Here is a 20,995-nt window from a genome sequence, read left to right as displayed (position 1 = left end):
GGGGCCTCTGGCCGCCCCCCGCCCCCTGCCCAGTGCAGTCCTACCTCTCAGGGCTTCCTGTGCACTCGGCCAGCCCCCTGACTCTGTCAGCACCCTGCCTGCCTCGCTCCTGCCCTTTGCTCAAGCAGCCCCTCTGCTTATTGCTTCCCTAGCTCACACCCCATCCTGGCTCGGGTCACCCATTTGAGGGCTCCTCCTCCAGGGGTCCTCAAGCTCGGGAGAAAAGGGGGCTCGAGTGGTCTGCTCCAGAGTCCGTCCCTTGGCAGCCTCCCTCCTTCCCCAGGCTCTGTGGTGATCCCCTTCTCAGTGCTGGTGCCAGGGGACACCGGGGGCACCCTCCTTTCTCCAACCTCCCTGCCATGCCCCTGTCTGCACCCCTCCCCACATTGGCCACTGGAGGGAATGACCTGTGAGTGTCCCGAGGGAAAAGAAACAGATTGAGCTCTTTGCTGCGGGTACCCTGATTGGCAGACATGGACGTGGCCCCCAAGGCTTACCTCCTCCCGCTTCCTCCTGCTCCAGGATGGAGGTGATGGGGGCGGGAGAGCTCATGACCCAGGGAGGAGCTCGTGCCCGCGGGGGGTCCGCAGCACAGCAGGCTTGGCTTTCAGGGAACGCGAGGCTGTGCGCGTAGTAGGCGGTGCCACCCCGCCAACCCCCCCCCCCCCCAGGACCCATAATACCCTGGTGGGGACCTCTTCGTCTTCCAGGATCCAGGCCCTTGTCATCCCCTCCAGGGGCCTTTGGTGCCCCTGGGAAGTAGCTCAGTGTCACTACCTCCGGTGCAGCTGACTTGGGTCGATGGTTCCTGGTGTCATTGGCTGGCTGAGCAGGGCGAGGCCCGGGAGCTCGGGACACAGCCCCTCTCTGCACAGATGGGGAAACTGAGCCCCACAGGGCTCCACAGCTTTGGGACAGTGCGCGTTTTCCTGCTTAGAGCTGTGTGAGAGGCACAGTCTCCCCTGGTCTCACTAAGTGGTGGGGATGTGGATGAGGAGCCACGTGCCGCCGCCTCCGAGCCTCAGTCTCCCCACTTCTGCAATAGCCAGGCTGACTCCACTCCTGCACAGCTTCCCGGCCTCCCACACCTGTCTCCCTTGGCCCCCCATCTGGCCGGGGGAGGAGGAGCCCTTTGAAGTCAGCTGGAGGTGCTGCTTTAATGGGGGACCCAGGCTAATGGGGAAGCGTCCCCTTTTGAGACAGCCAGACTCCCTGGAGCCACTGCCCAGGCCCCCGGGCACGGAGAGCCTTAGTGTCAGGCGGTGCCTGGGCCAGCGACCAGTACTTCTGTACCCCCAGCTTTCTGGGCCAGGAGCAAGGGAGGGGCCGCCTTTGGGGGGCTGTCGGGAAGCCAAGCCAGAGTTAAAGGGTGTCCCCCAGTGCCCGTTGATATCAAGGTTTCTCCGGCTGCCCACCGCTTGTGTCTGGAGCCAGCTGGGGTGACCCCTCGTGATGGCACTCCCGGCGTCTTGGCCTCTGTGTGAAGCCGCTGGGACCATTACCAGCCCATTCTTTGAGTGAGGAAACAGGCCCAGAGGGGCTAATTAATGTGCCCATGGTCACACAGCTCCTCCGACGTTTGGTCCCTGAGGCTTTCCCGCCTTCCGGACTCTCAGCCTGAGGCTGCTCCCTTGCCCACCTTGGCATTTCTCTTCCTCATGGGGCTCACTTTTCACATGTGTCTCCTCTCCCCCACCAACATGAGCTCCCCAGGGGACCTCTCTGGGGGACCTTGCTAACTGTGGCCTCAGCATGTCACCCGGTGCGGGGTGTGAGCACAGGTAGGGTGGAGAGCATGGGCCCCAAGGGGGAGCCTGCTCTCCTGTGGTTGAAACAAACAGCACGGTTGGCCCCCAGAAATGTGTGAAGCTTCTGGATTTACAAGGAGGTTTTATAAGCCATGAGGTCACTTGACTGCTGGACTAGGCCAGAGGGCAGGGACATTTTCTTCCCCATTGCTCAGGTGAGAAACCAAGGCTGAGAGGCAGGTGACCTGCCGAGCTCACGCAGACGGGAGCAGGGACACCAGGGTTGTGCCCAGCCCCCGAATGCCCGTTCGGTGCCCGCTGTATTTGTCTCAGTCCGTGGAGCTATGGGGTTTTAAGTGTCCCCTCTGCGGCAGCCAACGGTTGGCTTTTGGAAGCTGGGCAGTGTGTAGCCAGACGTCAGCCTTGTGGTTGGGATGGTGGTGTCACGTAGCCCAGCAGTGACAGGCTGGGTGCCCTGCGTCTTGATGGGCCATGTAGGCACTGGGGAGGTAGAGGCAGGCACCAAATTCTGATTAGGAGGGGACTGGGCAGGCCTCCTGGGGGAAGGTGGCTGCTGAGGCTGGCTCTGAAGGGTTGGGCAGGAGTTCGCTAGGCAGAGGGGGTTTCGGGGCTGGGGAGGTAGGCAGTGCTTTTAGGCCCCAGAGCCTGGAGTCAAAAGGGTGGGGCTCGTTTGGGGAACCGAAATAAGTCCAATCATGCAGTCACAAAGAAGCCTCTGGAAGCCGTGGAGGAGTTCTTTTGGCCAGGGGGTGAGCAGGGCTGGGCTTGGTGTTCTTAGGGTCCCAGCCAGGTGCGAGAAGCCCCGGCAGGCTACCCCACGGGGAGGCTTGTGTTTGGGGGTGCTTGGGGTCCTGTCACTGTGGGTTCCTGTGCCCCGCTGGAGCCTGGCTGTGGAAGGCAGGAGTTTGTGGAAGGAAGGAGGAAGTGACCGGGAGTAGGGGGCTTAGCTGTAGGGAGGGCCTCCTGAGCCCCTGTATGGGTGCAGCTCCAGAGGCCGGGCTGTGGTTTGGGGTGGGGGGGTCAGCTAGAACTGTCTCCCTGGCAGAAGGGCGCTCTGGGCTCTGGGCTGGGCTTCACCAGGCAGTCCCCCTGCCCATCCCGTGCCCTCCTGGCCTCACTCAGGCTTTCAGGAAGCCTTGAGGAAGTGGGCTCTCAGCACCTTGGATCCGGGCTCGGCACTCCAGTGGCTGGTCTGTCGGGGGGTGGTCTGTAGGACTAGGCGGTGACTTTGGGGGGCCAAGACCAGACAGTGATGTCGTGCTGGGCTTCATGGGTGGTCGGGGGCGGCCATGGCCCCCAGCATGGCCTGCTGAGATCTGGGCGGAGGTGTCTTCCCATCATGTTTTCCCACTGACCTCTCCGTGGCCGGCTCCTTTGCTCTTCTGAGCTCGAAGGGACCAGAGCGGGCGAGAGGCTGAGCTCAGACTATAGCTTGGGTCTCCTGACATTCAGCCCAGGCCTGTGTCCCCTGCATTGCTTTGTCTCTGGCAGGTGGGGAAGTTGAGGCGGGTGGGCTACTTCCGTGCATTGCTCAAGACAGGCAGGAAGTGCAACAGGAGGGTCTTTTCCTGGTTGGTATTTAGAGCGCTTTCTGCGTTCTCATTTCCAAGGCAGATCTCTTTGGCTTTTGCCCCCCCCCCCCCCCCCCCCCCCCCCCCGCCCCACTGAAAACTGCCTGAGGGCAGGGGCTGTGTTGTAATCCAGGCCTTCCCTCCCATCCTCACCTCATCCCTACCCTGGAGGCTGAGCTTAGGGCTGCTCCCCTGGCCTGTAAACAGGTGCCCTGGCTTGTCCTCCACTGTGTGTCCATCCAGCCCAACTCAGGGTTAGGTGGAGGTGGGAGAGTGGGCCCACCCGCCCTCACCCCTTTCCTCCGGTTGGGTTCAGAGCTTGCAGAACCTGTCCTGAGGGCAGGCGTTATGCTTTCTCTTCTCAGAACAGGCCTGCAAGGCTTGGAGTGAGGTCCTGTTACTGTCTGGGATGCCAGATGGCAGTTCCCTCTGCGCCCAGCATCTCCCCACCTCCCCCTGAGCCCAGGATGGGCAGACGGCCTCTCCTTTGAGGCCCAGCTGGGCATCCCATGGGGGTGTCAGCCCCTGGTGCTGCTCAGAGCCCCCGATAGCAGTTGTTAGGTGTGACTACTTTTAGGCCAGGCCACTGCCAGGGCAGAGTGGGGGGTCAGGCTCACTGCAGGGTCGGGGTGGCAGGGAAGGGGCAGGTTCCCTGCCTACTCCCTCCCAGACCGCTCGGCCCTTTCTGTCAGCTTGCTACTTGTCACCTCGACTTGGATGCACTGTGCCAGGCGCAGCCCCGGCACCCCACCTGTGTTACCCCCTAGAATCCTCTCAAAGCCCTGTGAGGTCAGGACGTTATTCTCTCTTTTTTCAAATGAGGGAACTGAGGCACAGAGAGGGTAAGTAACTTTCTCAGGGTTGTGCAGCTGAGACGGGATGGGCCTGAGATGTATGGTGTGTGTGTGTGTGTGTGTGTGGTGTGTTTGTTTTTAAAAACAGGTTCTATTTTTTATGTATTTACATACACATATGTATGTTCACACACACATACCCACACCACTAAACATGCCAGGAACACGTCTTTCCATGTTATATGTTATATGTCACCTTGACTATCAATTACCTTCTGTTGCCCTTGAATTTTTCCAGTAGAGTCTTTATTTTTTAGTTCATTTTTTTAAAAGTTTATGTCTTTTAGTAACCTCTACCCCCAACATGGGGCTCAAACTCATGACTCCAAGATCAAGAGTGACAACTAAATAAACTAAATAAACTAAAAACCCCAAGTTTTTAGTTTATTTATTTATTTTAAAAAAGATTTATTCATTTTATTAAAAAATTTTTTTAAAAGATTTTATTTATTTATTTGACAGACAGAGAGAGAGAAACAGTGAGAGAGGGAACACAAGCAGGGGGAGTGGAAGAGGAAGAAGCAGGCTTCCCGCTGAGCAGGGAGCCCGTTGCGGGGCTCAATCCCAGGACCCTGGGACCATGACCTGAGCCGAAGGCAGACGCTTAACAACTGAGCCAACCAGGCGCCGCCCCTATTTATTCATATTAAAGATAGAGCATGCATATGTAGCGGGGAGGGGCAGAGGGAGAGGGAGAGAGAAGCTCTAAGCTCAGCTCAGAGCCCAACACAGGGTTTGATCCCACGACCCTGAGTGTAGAGCCCGATGTGGAGCTCGATCCCACAATGCTGAGATCATGACCTGAGCTGAAATCAACAGTGGGACACTCAACCAACTGAGCCCCAATTAAGAACTTTTTAATTGTACCAGCTACATTATGGCAACAGAAACAAACTGAAGATTCATTCACTCGGTCAAAGCCGTTTTAGTTAGCCCTTGTCCTGGTTCAGGCATTACCTATTCCAGGCATTGCTGTTGCCATGTGGATTTTTCACAGAATACCCTGGGACAGCAGAGTTCAACCTGCCGCACCCTTTTTGACACCTGCATAGTATTCCATAGTAAGGATCTATTGTGATTTATTTCACCAGCTCCTAATGCGTAGATACATTGTCTTCTTTTGCTGTTGTAAGTAATGCTGCAATGAATAATCTTGTACATGTGTCATTTTACGTATGTGAAAGTGTTTGTAAGAGAAATTACTTGAAGGAGATTTGCTACATCAGAGGGTTGTGCATGAGTGATTCTGTTACATCTGACTAAATTGCCCTCCCCAGAGGTTATGCTGAATCATACTCCTGCCAAGGCTAAGTGTGAATGCCTGTTTTGCCAACGCCTGTAAATGCTCTATAAATACTTTGATCTTTGCCAATCGTAGAGGTAAAAATGATTTTCCGTAGTAGTTTTAATTTGCATTTCTCTTATTATAGGTGAGGTCAGCTTTCTTCTAAATGTTTAATAGCCATTTGTGTTGCCTTTATGTGCACTTTCTGTCCATAACTTCTCCCATTTTTCTATTGGGTTATTGGTCTTTTTCTTTTTGATCTGTGGGAGCTTTTTACATATGGGGGAGATTAGCTCCATATGATAAGAGTTGCAAATATTTCCCTCATTTCTTTCTTTTTTTTTTCTAAGATTTTATTTATTTGACAGAGAGGGAGACACAGCGAGAGAGGGAACACAAGCAGGGGGAGTGGGAGAGGGAGAAGCAGGCTTCCCGCCGAGCAGGGAGCCCAATGCAGGGCTCGATCCCAGGACCCTGGGATCGTGACCTGAGCCGAAGGCAGCTGCTTAACGACTGAGCCACCCAGGCGCCCCAATTTCCCTCATTTCTTATTTTTTATCTTTTGATTTTGCTCTTAATAGCTTTTACGATACAGTAGATTCTTTTTTTTTTAAAGATTTTATTTATTTATTCATGAGAGACAGATAGAGAGAGAGAGGCTGAGGGAGAAGCAGGCTCCCAAGGAGCAGGGAGCCTGATGCGGGACTCGATCCCAGGACCCTGGTATCATGACCTGAGCTGAAGGCAGACGCTTAACCATCTGAGCCACCCAGGCGCCCCGATGCAGTAGATTCTTTAAGATGTAATTGAGTTGATCAGTCTTTTCATTGTGGCTTTTAGGTTTTGTGTTAGGTTAGCTAAGACTTAGCCGCTGCAGCATGATAGAAGAATGCTTTCGTGGTTTCTTGCTCACTCATCTTGGTGTAAATGATGAATCCCGCTTGCTCTCTCTCCTCTGGGTTTTGCTGCTTCTTTAAACAGATTGCTAGCAGAGTAGTTACATCCTTCTTGCTCCTCCAGGTCAGTGATTACTCTGGGTTATATCTGCCTGTGAGTGTGTGAAATAGATCTCTTCGCCCACCTCCCAACCCCATGCGTGCCTCCTCACCATTGGATCTACTGTCTGGCTGGGGCCCTGGGCAAAGCATGGAATCAGTGGGAAGGCCAGTGTCCTGCCATCCTGGGTGGGACTAGCACCAGGTGAGGTCCCTGAAGGCTAGCTAGACTACCCCTTTCTGTCCTTCCTTACCAAGGGGAGAGAGATCAGAAATGTGTTGAATGTGGGCATGAAAGTGTTTTCATTTTAAAGGGGGAATGTAGTGAGGGGAATGCTTAAAGGAATGAATCACTAATGGTGGAATTTCAGACAAGAGCCAGTTAATTAGCTAGTTAATAAGCACCGTTGCCTGGACACCTACTGTGTGCAGACACCCAGCAGAGGTGGGGGGGCATGGAGGCCTCTGACTTCTGGGAACTTGTGCCTGGAGCATAGTTTCTTCTTGGCATCTGGCCTGGTGCCTGGCACATAGAAGGTGCTAGCGCACAGCCGTTAAAGGAATGAAGGCATGGATCTCTCTCAAGATGAATGCATGCATGCATGCATGAATGAATGAATGAATGGACAAATTTTCCCCAGGCAATCACTAACCATCATTAGAATTGGCACAGGAGATAGAGAAGTGGGTTTATTATCCCTGGCAGCTGAGCCTTGGAGGTAAGGGGTAAACGAGATATTTGCATTTTAAAAGAGAGATGGGCTAGGCTAAGGCTGAATCCAGAGGAGAAGTGGAAGGGAAGATGTCAGGTACAAAGAATAATCCCTACCCCACCCTTAGAGCCAGCCCTCTGGGGCCGGGTGACAACACCCCGGGCTGCCCCCTTCAGCTTGTTGTCCTTTTCATTTTATGGTTCACACTCCACGCCCAGCCCAGCATCTCTGACAGAATCATTTCTTTGCAAGAGGGAAAACCCGAGGCCCAGATGGGGCAAAGGACTTGCCCAGGGTTATCAAGCAGGTTGGTGGCAGGTCGGGATTGGGACATAGGTGCTGGACCCCAAGACTGTTGGGGAGCCTCTGGTCCGGTGTAGAGTCAGCCTGGGGTCCTGGGAGAGCATGGCGGGAAGTGGGGCTGCCTGGGGAGCTCACGTCATTAGGGAACTTTGACCTTTGCCCCTGCCTAGTGGCCTTTGTGGGCTGTCACCAGGAGGTGGCGAGATGAAGTAGAGGATTCTTGGGCGGGGTGGTGGGGGGTGTCCTGCCTGCTTCATGCTTCTGTCTCTCCCGTTTGGGCCCCATGGTTGGGCTTCCTGAGCTCTGGAAACCGCGCCTCCTTTCTGGGCTCATCTGCCATTTTGTCCTGCAAACGGCCTGTTGGCCAGCATGACCTGCACCTCACTCGTCCTGGGACTTGGGTAGCAGCAACCCCTGTTTGCTGATGAGGTGGACTGAGGCCCAGAGTGTGAGTGCCGGGAGCAGAGCCGGGGTTTTTTTACCCGCACCTCCTCCCGCCTGGCAGGCTCCCCGGGGGAGGCGGTGCGCTGCCCCAGGTGCATCCTGTTCTTCGGAGGGAGACCCTTCCCTCACGTTAGCACCTCCTTCTGCCCCTAGTGGTCTCTCCCTCCTTCTTCCGGAGCCTCCCTGCTTGCTTTCCCCTGCCTCTTCTGCCCGGTTCGGGATTCCAGCTGGTTGGCTCATCTGTGTGTCCATCCGTCCATCCGTCTATCCTTCCGTCTGTTCCACAAGCAATTGCCAGGGCTCAGCTGCAGGACACAGACACAGATCCTTCCCCAGCTGTTTGGTGCGGCAGGTGCTGGGATGTGTGACACAAGGGACCATGGACCAGGGTGTGGGCAGGCCTCCCCAGCTGGGGAGAGACCAGCGTGGGGACGGAGGTCGGGCCCTGCACGAACAGAGGTGTGGAGAGGCCCGAGGCCGCTGGGCTCTGGGGACCCAAGAGGCTGGTGTGAAGGGCAGTAAGACTGAAAGCCCTGGGTCCCACAAGGTTTCTTTGGGCCAGGACTGGGCTGAGCAGAGCAGCCTCGGGCTCTCCCTCGCAAAACTGTGGGTCTCCTCAAGGAGACGCCTTAACACGAGACCCCCTCAGCCAACAAAGGTCTTGCTTGCCACCCAGCCCGTGGAGGGAGCCGGGTGCGGGGCCAGCCCAGGAGGCCGAGACTGGTGGGTGCTGGGCTGCAGGGGCATGGTCCCCAGGCGGGCTCGGGAGGGGGCCTCTCCTCAGGCCTGCCTGCCCCTTCCACACGCCCCAAAGCCCCACTTCCTCTTTTTGAGGCCACCACCAGGCCCCGTGCAGCTCTGGGGCCTGCCAGGCTGGGCCAGAGGAAGCCAGGCTGGGATTCCTGCCAGTGCTGCTTGGGTGAGGAAGTGGGTGTCTTCTCTGTGTCTGGGAAAGCTGGGGGTGGTCTAAAACTCCCCACGGGGGGTGGTAGTGCTGGGGTGCTGCTGGATCAGCCACTTCTGCTGGGGAAGGGTTTCCTGAGCACCCCTAAGGGCCTGGTCCTGCCCTCATAATTTGAGGTCCCAGCTCCCTATTTCCAGCAGCTCTCTGGCTGAGGAACCCAGACCCCGCCAGTCAGTGTTTGGCAAGGAGACCACAGTCCTGAGTTGCAGGGAAGGGAGGAGAGAAAGAGAGAGAGAGAGAGAGAGTATGTGTGTAGAGCTCAGAGGGCTGCCTGGAGGAGGTGGTGCTTCTGGATCTTGCTGGCTCAGAGCAGGCTTCCTGACATGGCTGTCTGACCTTGCTTCTGGGAGGCAGAGGGAGGTACCTTGAAGGAGTCCTCTTTGCTTCTCACCCTCTATCCTAGGCCTTGAGAGGGGAGGGCAGAGAGGGGTTGGCATTTGGAGATGTTATGGACTCTGCAGATGTTAGCACCATGAGGGCGTTGAGCAGGATGCGAGGGGGTGACCTGTGTTCACATCCTGGCTCTCTTTTGCTAGCTGTGTGACCTCAGGAAAATGACTGAACCTCTCTGTGTCCCCACATCCATAAAAGGCAAACCGCAGTCTTACTCCCCTGCAGGGCCGATGTGCAGAGTTAGAGCCCCTTGGGCACGCGGTAAGCACTCACTAGATTCTGTTCATGGCATCGTCTGCCCCGTGCTGGCCTGGGACATGGGTTGCAGGAGTACAGAACCCACCAGGAGGGATCCCCTTGGCCTCCGTTTCTACCTGAGCATGCCGCTGGGCTCCCTCATTCCTCCTGTAGGGGGGAATCTCTGGAGGCCACTGGAGAAGATGTGGGGAGTCCCCTTGCCCCCGCCTTCTGCTGCCCCAGGTCCTGTGCAGGGTGGCTGGCCCCGGGCTGTGGAGTTTGGGACGAGATGACAGAAGTATGAGAGAGGGGGGTTCCCCTCTTTGGCCCAGCCCCCTTCCAGGAGGCCTTAGCCAGGACCAGCCTTGTCTGCAGGGACCTACTCTCACCTCTGAGCTAAGTGGGACTCTGTCTCCTGCCCCTGGACCCCGACCCTGGACTCTGTCCCCTGACCTTCCTGGATACGGTAAACTGGGGTGACATGGACCTTGGCACTGTTGGTTGCGAGTGACAAAACTCACACTGGCTTCAGCCAGAAGAGGCATGATTGTTCGGTGCCATTACGTTATCTGGAGGTTGCTTGAACTTCAGGCAGAGCTGGATCCAGGCGTTCGGGGCGGGGGGGTATTTTCAAGCCTGTGTCTCTCCAGTTTCCCGTGTTGGCTCATTCTCCGTGGGCTGTCTCTTATGGTGGCTTTGAGCGGCTGCGTGCTGCTGTAGGTCAGCAGCAGAAGACAGTGTCTCTTTGCTGTGGGTCAGCAGAAGTCCCAAAGAGGGTTCTCACTGAGAGGATTTTGGTCACACGACCGTCCCTAAACCAGTCACTGGGCCTTGAGAGGGACAGTGGTGATGAGCCAGCCTGGGTCACGCAGCCCCTGCCCCAGGGGACCGACCGTGGGAGAGAAAGTCCCAGCAGAAGTAGAAGTAACATCCCCCTCCCACCTGGACCCTTGGGGGTTCCCCTCCACTGTAAAATGGGGCTGCTTGCCCCGCTCCCCCACCAGAGTGATCGTGAGGTGTGAATGCCACCAGTGAGTGACCCCTGGGCTCCACTTCCTCCAGGTGAAGGGGCCTCGACTGTCCCAAGTGCATGTCTCTGCCGTCGCTGTCTTGGGACTTCAGACAGAACCAGTGGGGTGGGGGTGAGGGAGAGACAGGGAGGTAGGGCTTCGCTTGACCTGAGGTGGGACTTACAGCCAGGAGGAGGGCCCACTCACGGAGAAGACCGCCCTGAGAGCTGATGAGCTCCCCGTCACCGAGGTGGGCAAGCCGAGGCTGCGGGGTCATTTGTTGGACATGTGGCGAAGGAGTTCCTTCATCCGGGGCCTTCACCTATGGCCTCCCCGCCCTCTGCCACCTGCCCTGAATCCCAGCCCTCCCAGTCTCCAGCGGTGTCAGCGGCCAGTCGAGGAACCGGTGATTGGGCAGAGGGGCCTCGAAGCCTCCCCTGACAGGGGGGCTCCGTGTCTGGTGTTGGGCGGATTGCTGCGAGGGAGGCGTGGGCCTGTGGAGATGCCGCGGGGGGCTCGCCGACCATCTCTCCAGGAGCGACAAACGCACCTTTCCTCCCAGCCCTGCCCCGCCCTGCTGTCCCAGGAGCGGGACCACGTCCCTGCATGGGCCGAGGTCCCTGTGCCCAGGGCTGTCTATTGGCCACGTTCTCTCCCACCTGCCGTTGCCCAGGAAGTGGCCTAATTAGATCCCCGAGAGCAGTGTTTACCAGGCCTGGGTCCCACGGGCCCCCGGGAACCTTCCAACTGCTCCTTCTCTCTCCACGCCTGCCTCAGCCTGGCTGCGTGCGCCTGGAGGGGCAGGTCAGTTCTGGGGTGTCCTGGCCGCCCCCGGCTCTGGTCTGCGGGCTTTGCCTGGGCGGGGGTGGAGAGAGCCCCTAGGCGGGTAGTTGTTATTGTCCCGGGCCCTCGGTGTTTGGGGTTTCTGGGCCTGGCAGTCGGGTCCCGTCGCACTGGACTTTGGCAGCAGGCCAGAGGGCCAGGGCGTGCTGTGTGTACTTGTGGCAAGTGGTTCCGTCCCTGGGAGCTGCCCCTGCTAGCGGGAGCTCACTCGGGAAGCCTCTCTCGGTTCGGCGAGACCGCGGGGCCGGCCAGGAGCCCGGGCTTGGGAGCTGGCAGACCCGGGTGTGGAGCCCAGCGCTTCCCCCAAGCAGCTCCGGCTGTGTGCTCTTAGGCGAGCCACGCGGCCTCTCTGGGCTCGGCTCTGCATCTGTAAAACGGCTGTTCTGAAGATGAGAGCAGATATGTGTGTGGGGGCGCGTGGCGTGACGGCGTTGATGGTAAAGAGCTGGTTTTGGGGGCGCCCCTGCGCTGGGGGCTTCTCAGGGCAGGGAGCCGCTCTTGTTTTGTAAACCCTACAACCCAGGGCTAGGCGTATGTGGTTAGTAGTCGAAACATGCCTCTTGTGGAATCAAGACTGGTTAGTTCAAAGTTAGAGGTTGCGAATGAGTGGCCGCACAACTCATGTTTTGGAATCGGCTGCCGGCATTGGATAAGTTGGTGTTTCCCGTCGAAACCAGCTCTGCAGGTTGTCCAGGCTTCGGGCACTTGGGTAGCCCTGGGCCCAGCCCCCGCAGAGCTGCCTGCCTTCCACGGGTGCCAAGGCTTGCGGACACCTGCCGGGCCCAGAGCCGCGGAGGCGTCCAGGACCTCCGGCAAACGGCCTCCCCGCCAAGCCCCCAATATGGGGTTTTTCCAATTCGTTCCTGGAATTTGTGGAATAGATGCTCCCGGAGGGATCCGTGCCCGAGGTGGCTTGTGGATCTAAGGTGGGCGCTCACTGGGGGGCCTCACTCGGACTCTGGGTGCCCTGCTCTTCTGCCGCTGGGTGCTCCGGGCTGCCTTCCCTCACAGCTTCTGCCGGTGCCGTTCAGGCCCGTCGTGACTGCCCTGGGCCTTCCCACCTCTTACGGCCTCCCTGCCCTCTGCCACCTGCCCTGTCCCCGTTCCAGGCTCTGAGGCGGGCCTGGACTCCCACCCCCAGGCCTCAATCGCTGCACATAGGGATTGTACATTTTCCGGTAACTTTCTCTTTGGGGGGACGGGAGCTCCGTGGGGAGACAGAGCTGGCCTGGCGCACAGGCACAATGACAGGCCTTTTGGAATAAATGAATGAGCCGATGGACGAACGGTGCTGGGGAAAGGGGAAGCGCATGTGGGCTGAGCACTGCAAGCCTGGCACCCGTGCCCAGCTTGTCACATGCGGTCCACTCTGCTTCCGTCTCTGAGGTTCGGGTTCCATTTCTACGAGGTGGAGCTTGCAAACTTCCTACGTTCTTGTCAGTGGAAATTTTAAAAAACGCATTTCCAAAATGCAGTCTTACGAGGAAGCTTAACATAACACAAATGCAAGGGTGATACTCTGGGTGTCCTGGGCATGGGGGTCTGAGGTACAAAACTCACCGGAGAGCCCCAGTCACTAGAGAGCGTGACCTTTGCGCAAGGACCGTCAGAACAGGAGAAAGCCTGCAAACAGAGCCCATGCGTACGGTCACCTGACTTTACACAGAGGTGGCTTCACTGAACTTTTTTTTTTTTTTAAGATTTTATCTATTTATTCGACAGATAGAGAGACAGCACAAGCAGGCAGAGTGGCAGGCAGAGGGGGAGGGAGAAGCAGGCTCTCCGCCGAGCAGGGAGCCCAATGCGGGGCTCGATCCCAGGACCCTGGGATCATGATCTGAGCCGAAGGCAGATGCTTAACGACTGAGCCACCCAGGCGCCCCTTCACTGAACTTCTTGAGGAAGGAATGGTGGCTTCACTGGAGGCCGCTGGGGTAGTTAGAGACCCACGTGGAAGGAAGGCATGAAGGCTGATCCCTGCCTCACGCCATACACAGAGATTCCCTGGGATGGATCAGAGATCTCTTTGTGAAAGCAACACCATCTAACCTGTAGAGCAGTGCTGTCCGGCAGAAGGTTCTGGATGATAGAAATGCTCGCTATCTCTGCTGCCTGGTACAAGAGCCTTGAGCCGCGTGTGGCTTCTGAGCCCTTGAAGTGAATGGGACCAGTGTGACTGCTGGTCTGAATTTTAATTTTTATTTTTAGTCTAGCTAAGTGTAACTTTTCACAGTCACGTGTGGCTAGTGGCTGCTGTCGGGGACAGTGCAGTTCTAGGAAACCCAGCGGACGAGCTTTGCGGGCAAAGCTTCAGATAGGACCTAAAAGTTCGGTTTGGGTTCAGGTTCGTAGATGAGACCCAGATAAGGCCTGGCCCTGCTCTCCCCTGCCGCCCATCCTTCCCTCGCTCGCCCTGTCCAGGTCAAACCCGGACCTGCTTTGTGTCTCTGCAGAGCTGAGGACCCCGTGCGTCTGATCGGCCCGGCCCGGGCGCAGAGGAAGAGTCTGGCGGTGCCGTGACCAGGCCTGGCCGTGGAGGAGCGGGGTGGGCCCCACGCTGCCCGTGGGGCTGCAGGCCCCCAGGGCCCCTCCCCAGCCCCGCCTGCCAGGCTCCCTGCGGCCAGAGGCCTAGGCCGGCCAGCTGTCGGTGAACGGATGCGCCCCGGGCCACGGGCTCTCCCGAGTGGGCTGCCGGGCCGGGGTGCCGCGGGGGGACAATGCCGGCCAAGGGGCGCTATTTCCTCAACGGGGGCGCAGAGGGCCCGGACCAGACAGCACTCTACGAGAAGTACCGCCTCACCAGCCAGCACGGGCCACTGCTGCTCACGCTCCTGCTGGTGGCCGTCACTGCCTGCGTCGCCCTCATTGTCATCACCTTCGTCTGCGGGGTGAGTGGGGCGGCCCGCGGGTGGCTGGGCGCTCGGCTCTGCTGCTCGGTGCTCACGGGGCCGCTCTCTGCCCGCCGTCCGTGCCTGTCGGGGCCTCTGGAGCGCAGTTAGGCCCCAAAGGGCAGGTTTCTTGATTTCATTTTCAAGTCTTGGGGTGGTTTTAGAGATTACATTAATTTGGCCCAGGTAACTACCCTCCGTTTTCTCCAAAACAAACTCGGATTCTGCTGAAGACTGAGGGCAGGGATGGCTCCCGTTCCCGGTGCTCCTCCTCCTAGAGCCCGGCTGTGGCCCCAGGGGCCTTCTCAACCCCCCGCTCTCCAGGCGGGTACCACTAACGTCACCCGTGACCTCGGCCTCGGCCCGCCACGGCCACTGCCTCGGTGTGGCTACTGAGTGCCGGACACATGGCAAGTATGACGGAGGAGCTGGATTTTTAATTAACATAAGATTAATCTTGAATAGGCACACGTGGCTAGTAGCTACTCTGTGGAAGAGCAGAGTTCTAGAAGACCTCCGAGACTCCCAGGAATTAGCAGGGTGAGGTGTGTAGAGTGGTCGGCACTCAGTAGGGGCTCTGTCCGTGCTGCCTGGATCTGCGTGCCTGTAAAGCACAGGACATTCGTTCCAGCAAATGGTTCCTGAGTGCCTACTATGTGCCGGCCCCCAGATCAGCCTCTGTGCCCACGGAGCTTCAGGGTACAGGGGGAGACCCTGCTGACCCAGCTGTGACTTGCCTTTCCTGGTTGCCACCTCCCAGTGTCACACCTCTGTACCTTTGCTCCAGCTTGTCCCCTTGTGTGGGATGCCTTGGGTCAGCGTCTCCTCCTTTCGCCAGCTGAGCTCCTGTGCTGTCCCCCTCTGGGCACGCACAGAGCACCCTGCAAGCAGAGGAGCCCCGACGGGGAGGGCTCGGAGTGGTAGCATCTCAGGGCTGCGCGGTGACTGGGGGAAGGTGGTGGTGAAGGCAGCCCTAGCCAAGACAGCGCACAGTCTGAAGGGAAGGCAGAGCTTGGTGCCCAGAGGGAGCACAAACACCAGCCACGTGGAGGAGAGCACAGGTGACATTGCTCAGGGCAGGCTGGACAGGCGAGCGTGGCAGGCTTCCTGGAGGGGACGGTGCATCTCCCTGGGGAAAGCTGTGGCATTTCTGTGTATGTGTGCCCTGCCCAGGACCCCTCCAGACACCAGACTGTCCTGGGGATGGCCTTCTTCACGCTTGCTGTGTTTGTGGCTCTCTACGTGCTGGTGTATGTTGAGTGCCTCGTCCGGCGGTGGCTCAGGGCCTTGGCGCTGCTCATCTGGGTCTGCCTAATGATGCTGGGCTACACGCTGGTGTTCGACTCGTGGATGAAGGCGGCCCCTATCTGGGCACAGGTAAACCCTGGCGTCCCCGGGGGGGGGTGCTGGATGCCACCAGCCAGCTGTGCACCCAGCAACTCCTGCCCTCGCTGGGCATCAGGTCCCTTCTGGAGACAGGGCCTGCGTCTGGTGTGCTGGCCTGGGGCCTTCTTCCTCCTATGGACTGTGGTTCTGCGACAGAGGGCGGGCCCTGGGCTGATTTTGTCCCCTCCGCTGCCCGAGCTGAGGAGCTGGATGAACTGGGAGGAGCGTCCCTGTGGATGTCTGGCTGGAGCATCATAGGGGGACCCTTGTTTTGTTGGAAATGACACAACTCCACCTCAGAGACAAAAAGGCATAAATTGGCCCATGTGCCAGGCGTGGCTGGGGGGGCCAGTCCTGGGGCTCTGGCAGGATGGCCAGGTCCCGATTGCCCTCTGCTCTGTTTTCCTGCGTCATGTCATTCCAGCAGGCCGTCCCCAGGTCGGGCACGGATGCTGCCCAGGCTCCAGGCTGCACTCCCACCAGCTTGTCTCCGCCCCCACCCCCCCGCAGCTGAAAGAGAGAGCCCCTTCTCAACCAGCTTGAGTCACACCGGCCTGGCTGGTCACTGTCGCCTCTGGTGGGCTGGGGTGGGCTGAGGCACAGGGAAGCCAGGCGGACTGGGGGCGGTGGGCGGGGCCGCGCTGCTGGAGGCGGCAGGTGAGCGGGCGGCCCCAGCCTTCCAGCAGAGGGAGAGTCCCAGCAGTGGGCGCCAGGCGGGCACGCCCTAGGCCATGAGGGCCTGGAGTCTCGTTCCTGGGGAGGCCTGGCCTTGGCCCCAGATCATAAATCAGCTCGTAGGAAATGATGGATAATGTTGGCTGGGTCTGACCCAGACGCGGAGTTTGGCTTTTTCTTGTTCTGCTGTGTTTGTCACTGTCCCCCACCCCAACATGGGAAAGGAAGGGGCCGCCCTGGGGGCAGGGGGCTCAGGATTCAGGTTTCTGGGGCTATGCCAACAAGACAAGCGGCTGTGGGGGCCCCGATGTCAGCTCCGTCTGGGGCTGGGTCCTGGGGTGGGGGCAGCGTGGCCAGTCCCCGAGCCTCCCCGATGCCCTGCCCCCAGGTGCCCTTCCTCCTGTTCATCGTCTTTGTGGTGTACACACTGCTGCCCTTCAGCATGCAGGGGGCCATCGTGGCGGGGGTAATCTCCAGCATCTCCCACCTCCTGGTGCTTGGAGCCCTGAAGGAGGCCTTCACAAAGCCCAGCATCCAGGTGGGACTGCAGGTGAGGTGCGCACAGGGGTCTGGGGGCGGGGCAACGAAGGCCCCTGGGCAGGGGCTGTGGTTTGGGCCTGAGGATGGCAGAGATGGGTGTAGGTGAGTTGGTCCTGAGGCCTCAGCGCCTCCCAGTGGGTAGGGAAGCCGGCCCCCAGGCTGGGGACATGCCCTGCAGCCTTTCTCGGTTGGCGTGTGGTGCCCCAGATGCTCCGGCCCTCCTCCCCGGGTCCAACGCACTGCTGTGAGGGTGCGTCTGCCCTGCAGAACCCCGTCCCGACATGGCTGGGGAGTATCCCTGGGCACCCCGTCTTGTCTCTGCATTGAGTGACTGAGACATGCACAATTTGTGGTGGTCTGCAGATGGGGTTTCCTCCGACCTGGCCTTGCGGCGGTTCTGGAAAATAGAACCCAGAGCTCTGGGCACTCATCGGGGTGCCATGCCTTCTGTGACTGTCCTCGAGCCCCCCCCCCCCCCGCCTTGGGCTCTGGGCTCTGTGATGTGATGCACTTCTGCTTCCCTGGTCTCTGGGGGCCCCAGCTCTCTGGCTGCAGAGAAGGGCCTGAGACCTGGTCTTAGAGTCATGGTGACTCTAGGGGACCAGCGCCCATCTGGGCTCCTGTTTCCCTGCCTGCCTACGAAGGGTGCCAGCCTGAGCGGGCGGGAGGTCAGAGAATGGGGACGGGGTGCCACCACCAGCCCGCCGAGGGCGCTGGTACCCCGGGGCGCAGGCCAGGCTGAATGTTGAGCCCACGCTCGCCTCGCCCCCAGCTGCTGGCCAATGCGGTCATCTTCCTGTGCGGGAACCTCACGGGCGCCTTCCACAAGCACCAGATGCAGGACGCCTCCCGAGAGCTCTTCACTTACACCGTGAAGTGCATCCAGATCCGGCGTAAGCTGCGCATCGAAAAGCGCCAGCAGGTGTGGATGCCGCCTCCCCCTGGAGCCCGAGCCTGGCCCTGCCCGGCTCTCCCGGGCCCCATGCCCTGCGTCCTTTCTCTTTGCACTTCAGACGCTCACTGAACAGTGTGTACCTGGGGCGCAGGGTGGACACCTGTGCCGGCCTCACCGCAGGGGCTGCGGGGGACACGGGAGGCCGGGGGCTGGGCTGGCTTGGGGCCAGGACGCAGGCCGGTGGAGGTGGAGGGGGCCGTGGGCAGAGCAGCCAGGGCCATAGGGAAAACCGAGGCCAGGTCGCCGAGCCTGGGGCCTGACGTCCCCCTGCCTGTCCCCGCCCCCCCCCCCCCCTTGCTCCCCGGGGCCCAGGAGAACCTGCTGCTGTCGGTGCTGCCGGCCCACATCTCCATGGGCATGAAGCTCGCCATCATCGAGCGGCTCAAGGAGCGCGGGGACCGCCGCTACATGCCCGACAACAACTTTCACAGCCTGTACGTCAAGCGGCACCAGAACGTCAGGTGGGTGGCCGGCTGGGCCTGTGCGCGGGGTCCCCCGGGGGGCTGGCCTCAGTCTCCCCGTTTGTTTCCCCGGGGGGTGGGATCAGATCAGATTGGTGTCGGGGGAGATCCGGTAGCCACCTGCAGTTGTAAAACTCTGTGCCTAAGTAGGACTTCGGGGAAGAAAGGGGTCCTTTCAGGTGATTCTCAAGGGGGCACAGGCCCCCCAAAAGAGGTGACATCTCCCAGTCCTTGGGGGATTCGAAGGGGCTACAACATCTTACCCGAAGGCACCAGCCTCAGTGAACCGAAGGTGTGGGTGCCGTGAGCTGGTTGGTCTGGAGCTCACGGACTCTGGAGCTGGGAGATCTGGGCATGCTGCCGCTCTGGTTTCCAGCAGCCTCAGCCCGAGCCTCAGTTTGCTCATCTGTGGGATGGGAGTCCTCCTAGGGTAGTGTGCGTGTAAAGTGTCGGGCGTGGAGCTCAGCCCAGGGGAGCGTGGAGTCACATCTCACCACGGGGTTTAGTTCTGAAGGCGTGAGGAGGGAGAAGGACGTTCTGAGGTGCCACCATGCCGCGGTCAGCAGTGATGGGGGGCCTGGGGGTGGCAGCTCTCAAGGGCTCTGCAACTCCGGGCTGCTGCCTTTGGCCATAATGCCAAGCCTCTGGAACGTTCATTCATCCTTACGGCCCGGAGCTTCTGTCCCATCCCTCTGGAGGCTGAGGAGTGGCCGGGGCGACTGGGGTCAGGGCCGGCGGGCGCTCAGGGACTACCAGGGGCCTGGCACTGACCCCCACCCCCTGCCCCTCCCCCCAGCATCCTCTATGCCGACATCGTGGGCTTCACGCGGCTGGCCAGCGACTGCTCCCCCAAAGAGTTGGTGGTGGTGCTGAACGAACTCTTCGGCAAGTTTGACCAGATCGCCAAGGTGAGCTCGCAGGCCTTTGTGCCAGCCCCTTGTCCCCCCGGGGTGGCCTGTGCCCAGTGCTGTGCCGAGATTGGCGTGCAGAGGCCCCGGCTGAACTTTAGCACTCAGTCAGCAACCGCTTGTGAGCGTTCCACGGTGGCGGTGGGGTTGTGGGGTGGCCGCGGCGGCCAGGACCCTGTCCCCAGAGAGTGAGGCCGGTAGGGAGACTGCCAGTACGTGCGGGGGCACGCACAGGGGCTCGGGCGCTCAGGGGGTGCTCAGGAAGGCTGCCTGGAGGAGGAGATGCCTCCATCTCAGTGCTGGGCCTTGCCCCCAGTCTGCCTCCCGACAATATCTCTGGTGAACCATGCGTGCACATTAAAGTTTGAGAAACCTAGAAAGAGACGCTGAAGAGGAAAAGGAGCAGTTCTGGGCAGAGGGAAGAGCGTGTGCAAAAGGCTGGAGGAGAAAGAAGCCTCTGGGGGCCCTTGGAATGGACGTGGCCTGGTGTGACTGGGTGGAGTATGAGGGGATCGAGTTGCCAGAGGCAGATGTGTAAGGATTTAGGGCTGAGGTGAGGAGGATTTGACGTGAGGACACTGGGGAACGTGGCAGGTACTGAGCAGGGGAGGGTATGGGGTGAGGAGGGCCTCCCAGGTACAGCTGAGCAGGGAGAGGTCTGGAGACGGGCAGGGCTGATCTCACTGTTTGTCTTCATGGGTGGCATGGAGCCTGGGGGTGGGGGTGGGGGTTGTGGGCGTGTGCGCGCGCGTGTGTGTGTACATGTGTGCATGCACGCACTCATTCATTAACTCCTCAAATGGTCCTGAGACCTGCCACGTGGCAGCCTTGAGCTCCTGTGGCCTTGGGCCTGCCCTCCGATTGCTCTCGGCCTGTATGCTCTGAGCTTTGAAGAGGGGGTGTAGGGGGCTGGGGGGCCTGGGGAGCACCTGGCCCAGCTTCCGGGGAAGACAGGCTTAGTGGTGGCCATTAAGCAGAGACCCAAGTGTTAAGATTTAAGGCCGTGGCTATCTGTGCTGGCAGCACATTCGAATCATGTAGAGAGCGTCAGTAAAAGCCAACACCTGTGCCCGCGCCTGGGCGAGTTCCAAAGCATCCCCTGGGAGCCTCCACGTGCAGAGAATCAATGGTCTGGGCCTTGGTGGGAAGCAAGTTTGGGCCCCACCCTAGGAAGACCTTCTCGTGGTCAGAGCCGCTCTGTTCTAGGAGGGACTGCTTCACCAGGAGTGGCCTCCCTCTTAGGGGAAGACCACTGCAGGGCGGTGACCAAACTTCAGGCCAGGGGTGCCCCGGAGCACTGTCCCTCAGGGTATTGTGGACCGAGTGATTCGGAGGGCCTGTCTAGTCTGGAGCCTTCCTTCAGGAGCCTCCTTCCTTCATGACATCTCTTAAACAAGCAGGTGGGGGTTCCCAGTAGCTGGGCCATATGTGGGCTAGGGGCCTGGGCTTCCGGTCGCACATGGCCCTTTCCCTGCCACAGCCCAGGGACCTGCCCTTTACCTCTTGGACGCAGCTCTCCCTCTGTGGCGGGTGCAGGAGGCAGGCCCTTTGTACCGATGGGGAGAGGGAGGCCTTCTACCTGCCTGCTAAGGCCCCCGTGAGGGCTGCAGCTGGGCTTGGGGAGCCTGGGGAGTGGGCCTGGAGCCAGCATGTAGCCCCTTCTTCAGAGTCTCTAAATCCCCACCCCAAGCCTCGGTATGTGTGGCCACCTTGGCCAAGAGCTGACGGAGGGCCTGGTGGTCACAGTAGTACCTCAGATGGAACCTCAGACAGCCTGCTGGGCCCCCCATCTCCTCAGGGG

At 59.5% G+C, this 20,995-nt stretch overlaps 1 protein-coding gene across 9 annotated transcripts in view; it reads left to right on the top strand.

Moving 5' to 3' along the window:
* ADCY7 (adenylate cyclase 7) overlaps positions 1 to 20,995 on the top strand; it is a 54,339-nt gene that overhangs the window by 15,042 nt on the left and 18,302 nt on the right. For 6 of the 9 annotated variants that reach the window (XM_035725303.1, XM_027618193.2, XM_035725305.1 and 3 more), the window contains 6 exons: positions 13,835 to 14,269; positions 15,443 to 15,646; positions 16,719 to 16,880; positions 17,643 to 17,792; positions 18,138 to 18,286; positions 19,083 to 19,194. In XM_035725303.1, the coding sequence (XP_035581196.1) occupies positions 14,099 to 14,269; positions 15,443 to 15,646; positions 16,719 to 16,880; positions 17,643 to 17,792; positions 18,138 to 18,286; positions 19,083 to 19,194 (948 nt within the window). In that variant the 5' untranslated portion in view covers positions 13,835 to 14,098. Of the gene's footprint in view, positions 1 to 2,469; positions 2,519 to 13,694; positions 13,726 to 13,834; positions 14,270 to 15,442; positions 15,647 to 16,718; positions 16,881 to 17,642; positions 17,793 to 18,137; positions 18,287 to 19,082; positions 19,195 to 20,995 lie in introns of those variants that run through there. The other 3 variants (XM_027618192.2, XM_035725304.1, XM_027618194.1) reach the window with 3 other exon arrangements.

This window comes from Zalophus californianus, chromosome 17 (assembly GCF_009762305.2).
Source record: "Zalophus californianus isolate mZalCal1 chromosome 17, mZalCal1.pri.v2, whole genome shotgun sequence".
Classification (NCBI taxonomy): domain Eukaryota; kingdom Metazoa; phylum Chordata; class Mammalia; order Carnivora; family Otariidae; genus Zalophus; species Zalophus californianus.
Note: the sequence above shows the minus strand (reverse complement) of the source record. Positions and strands in the feature narration are given on the sequence as shown.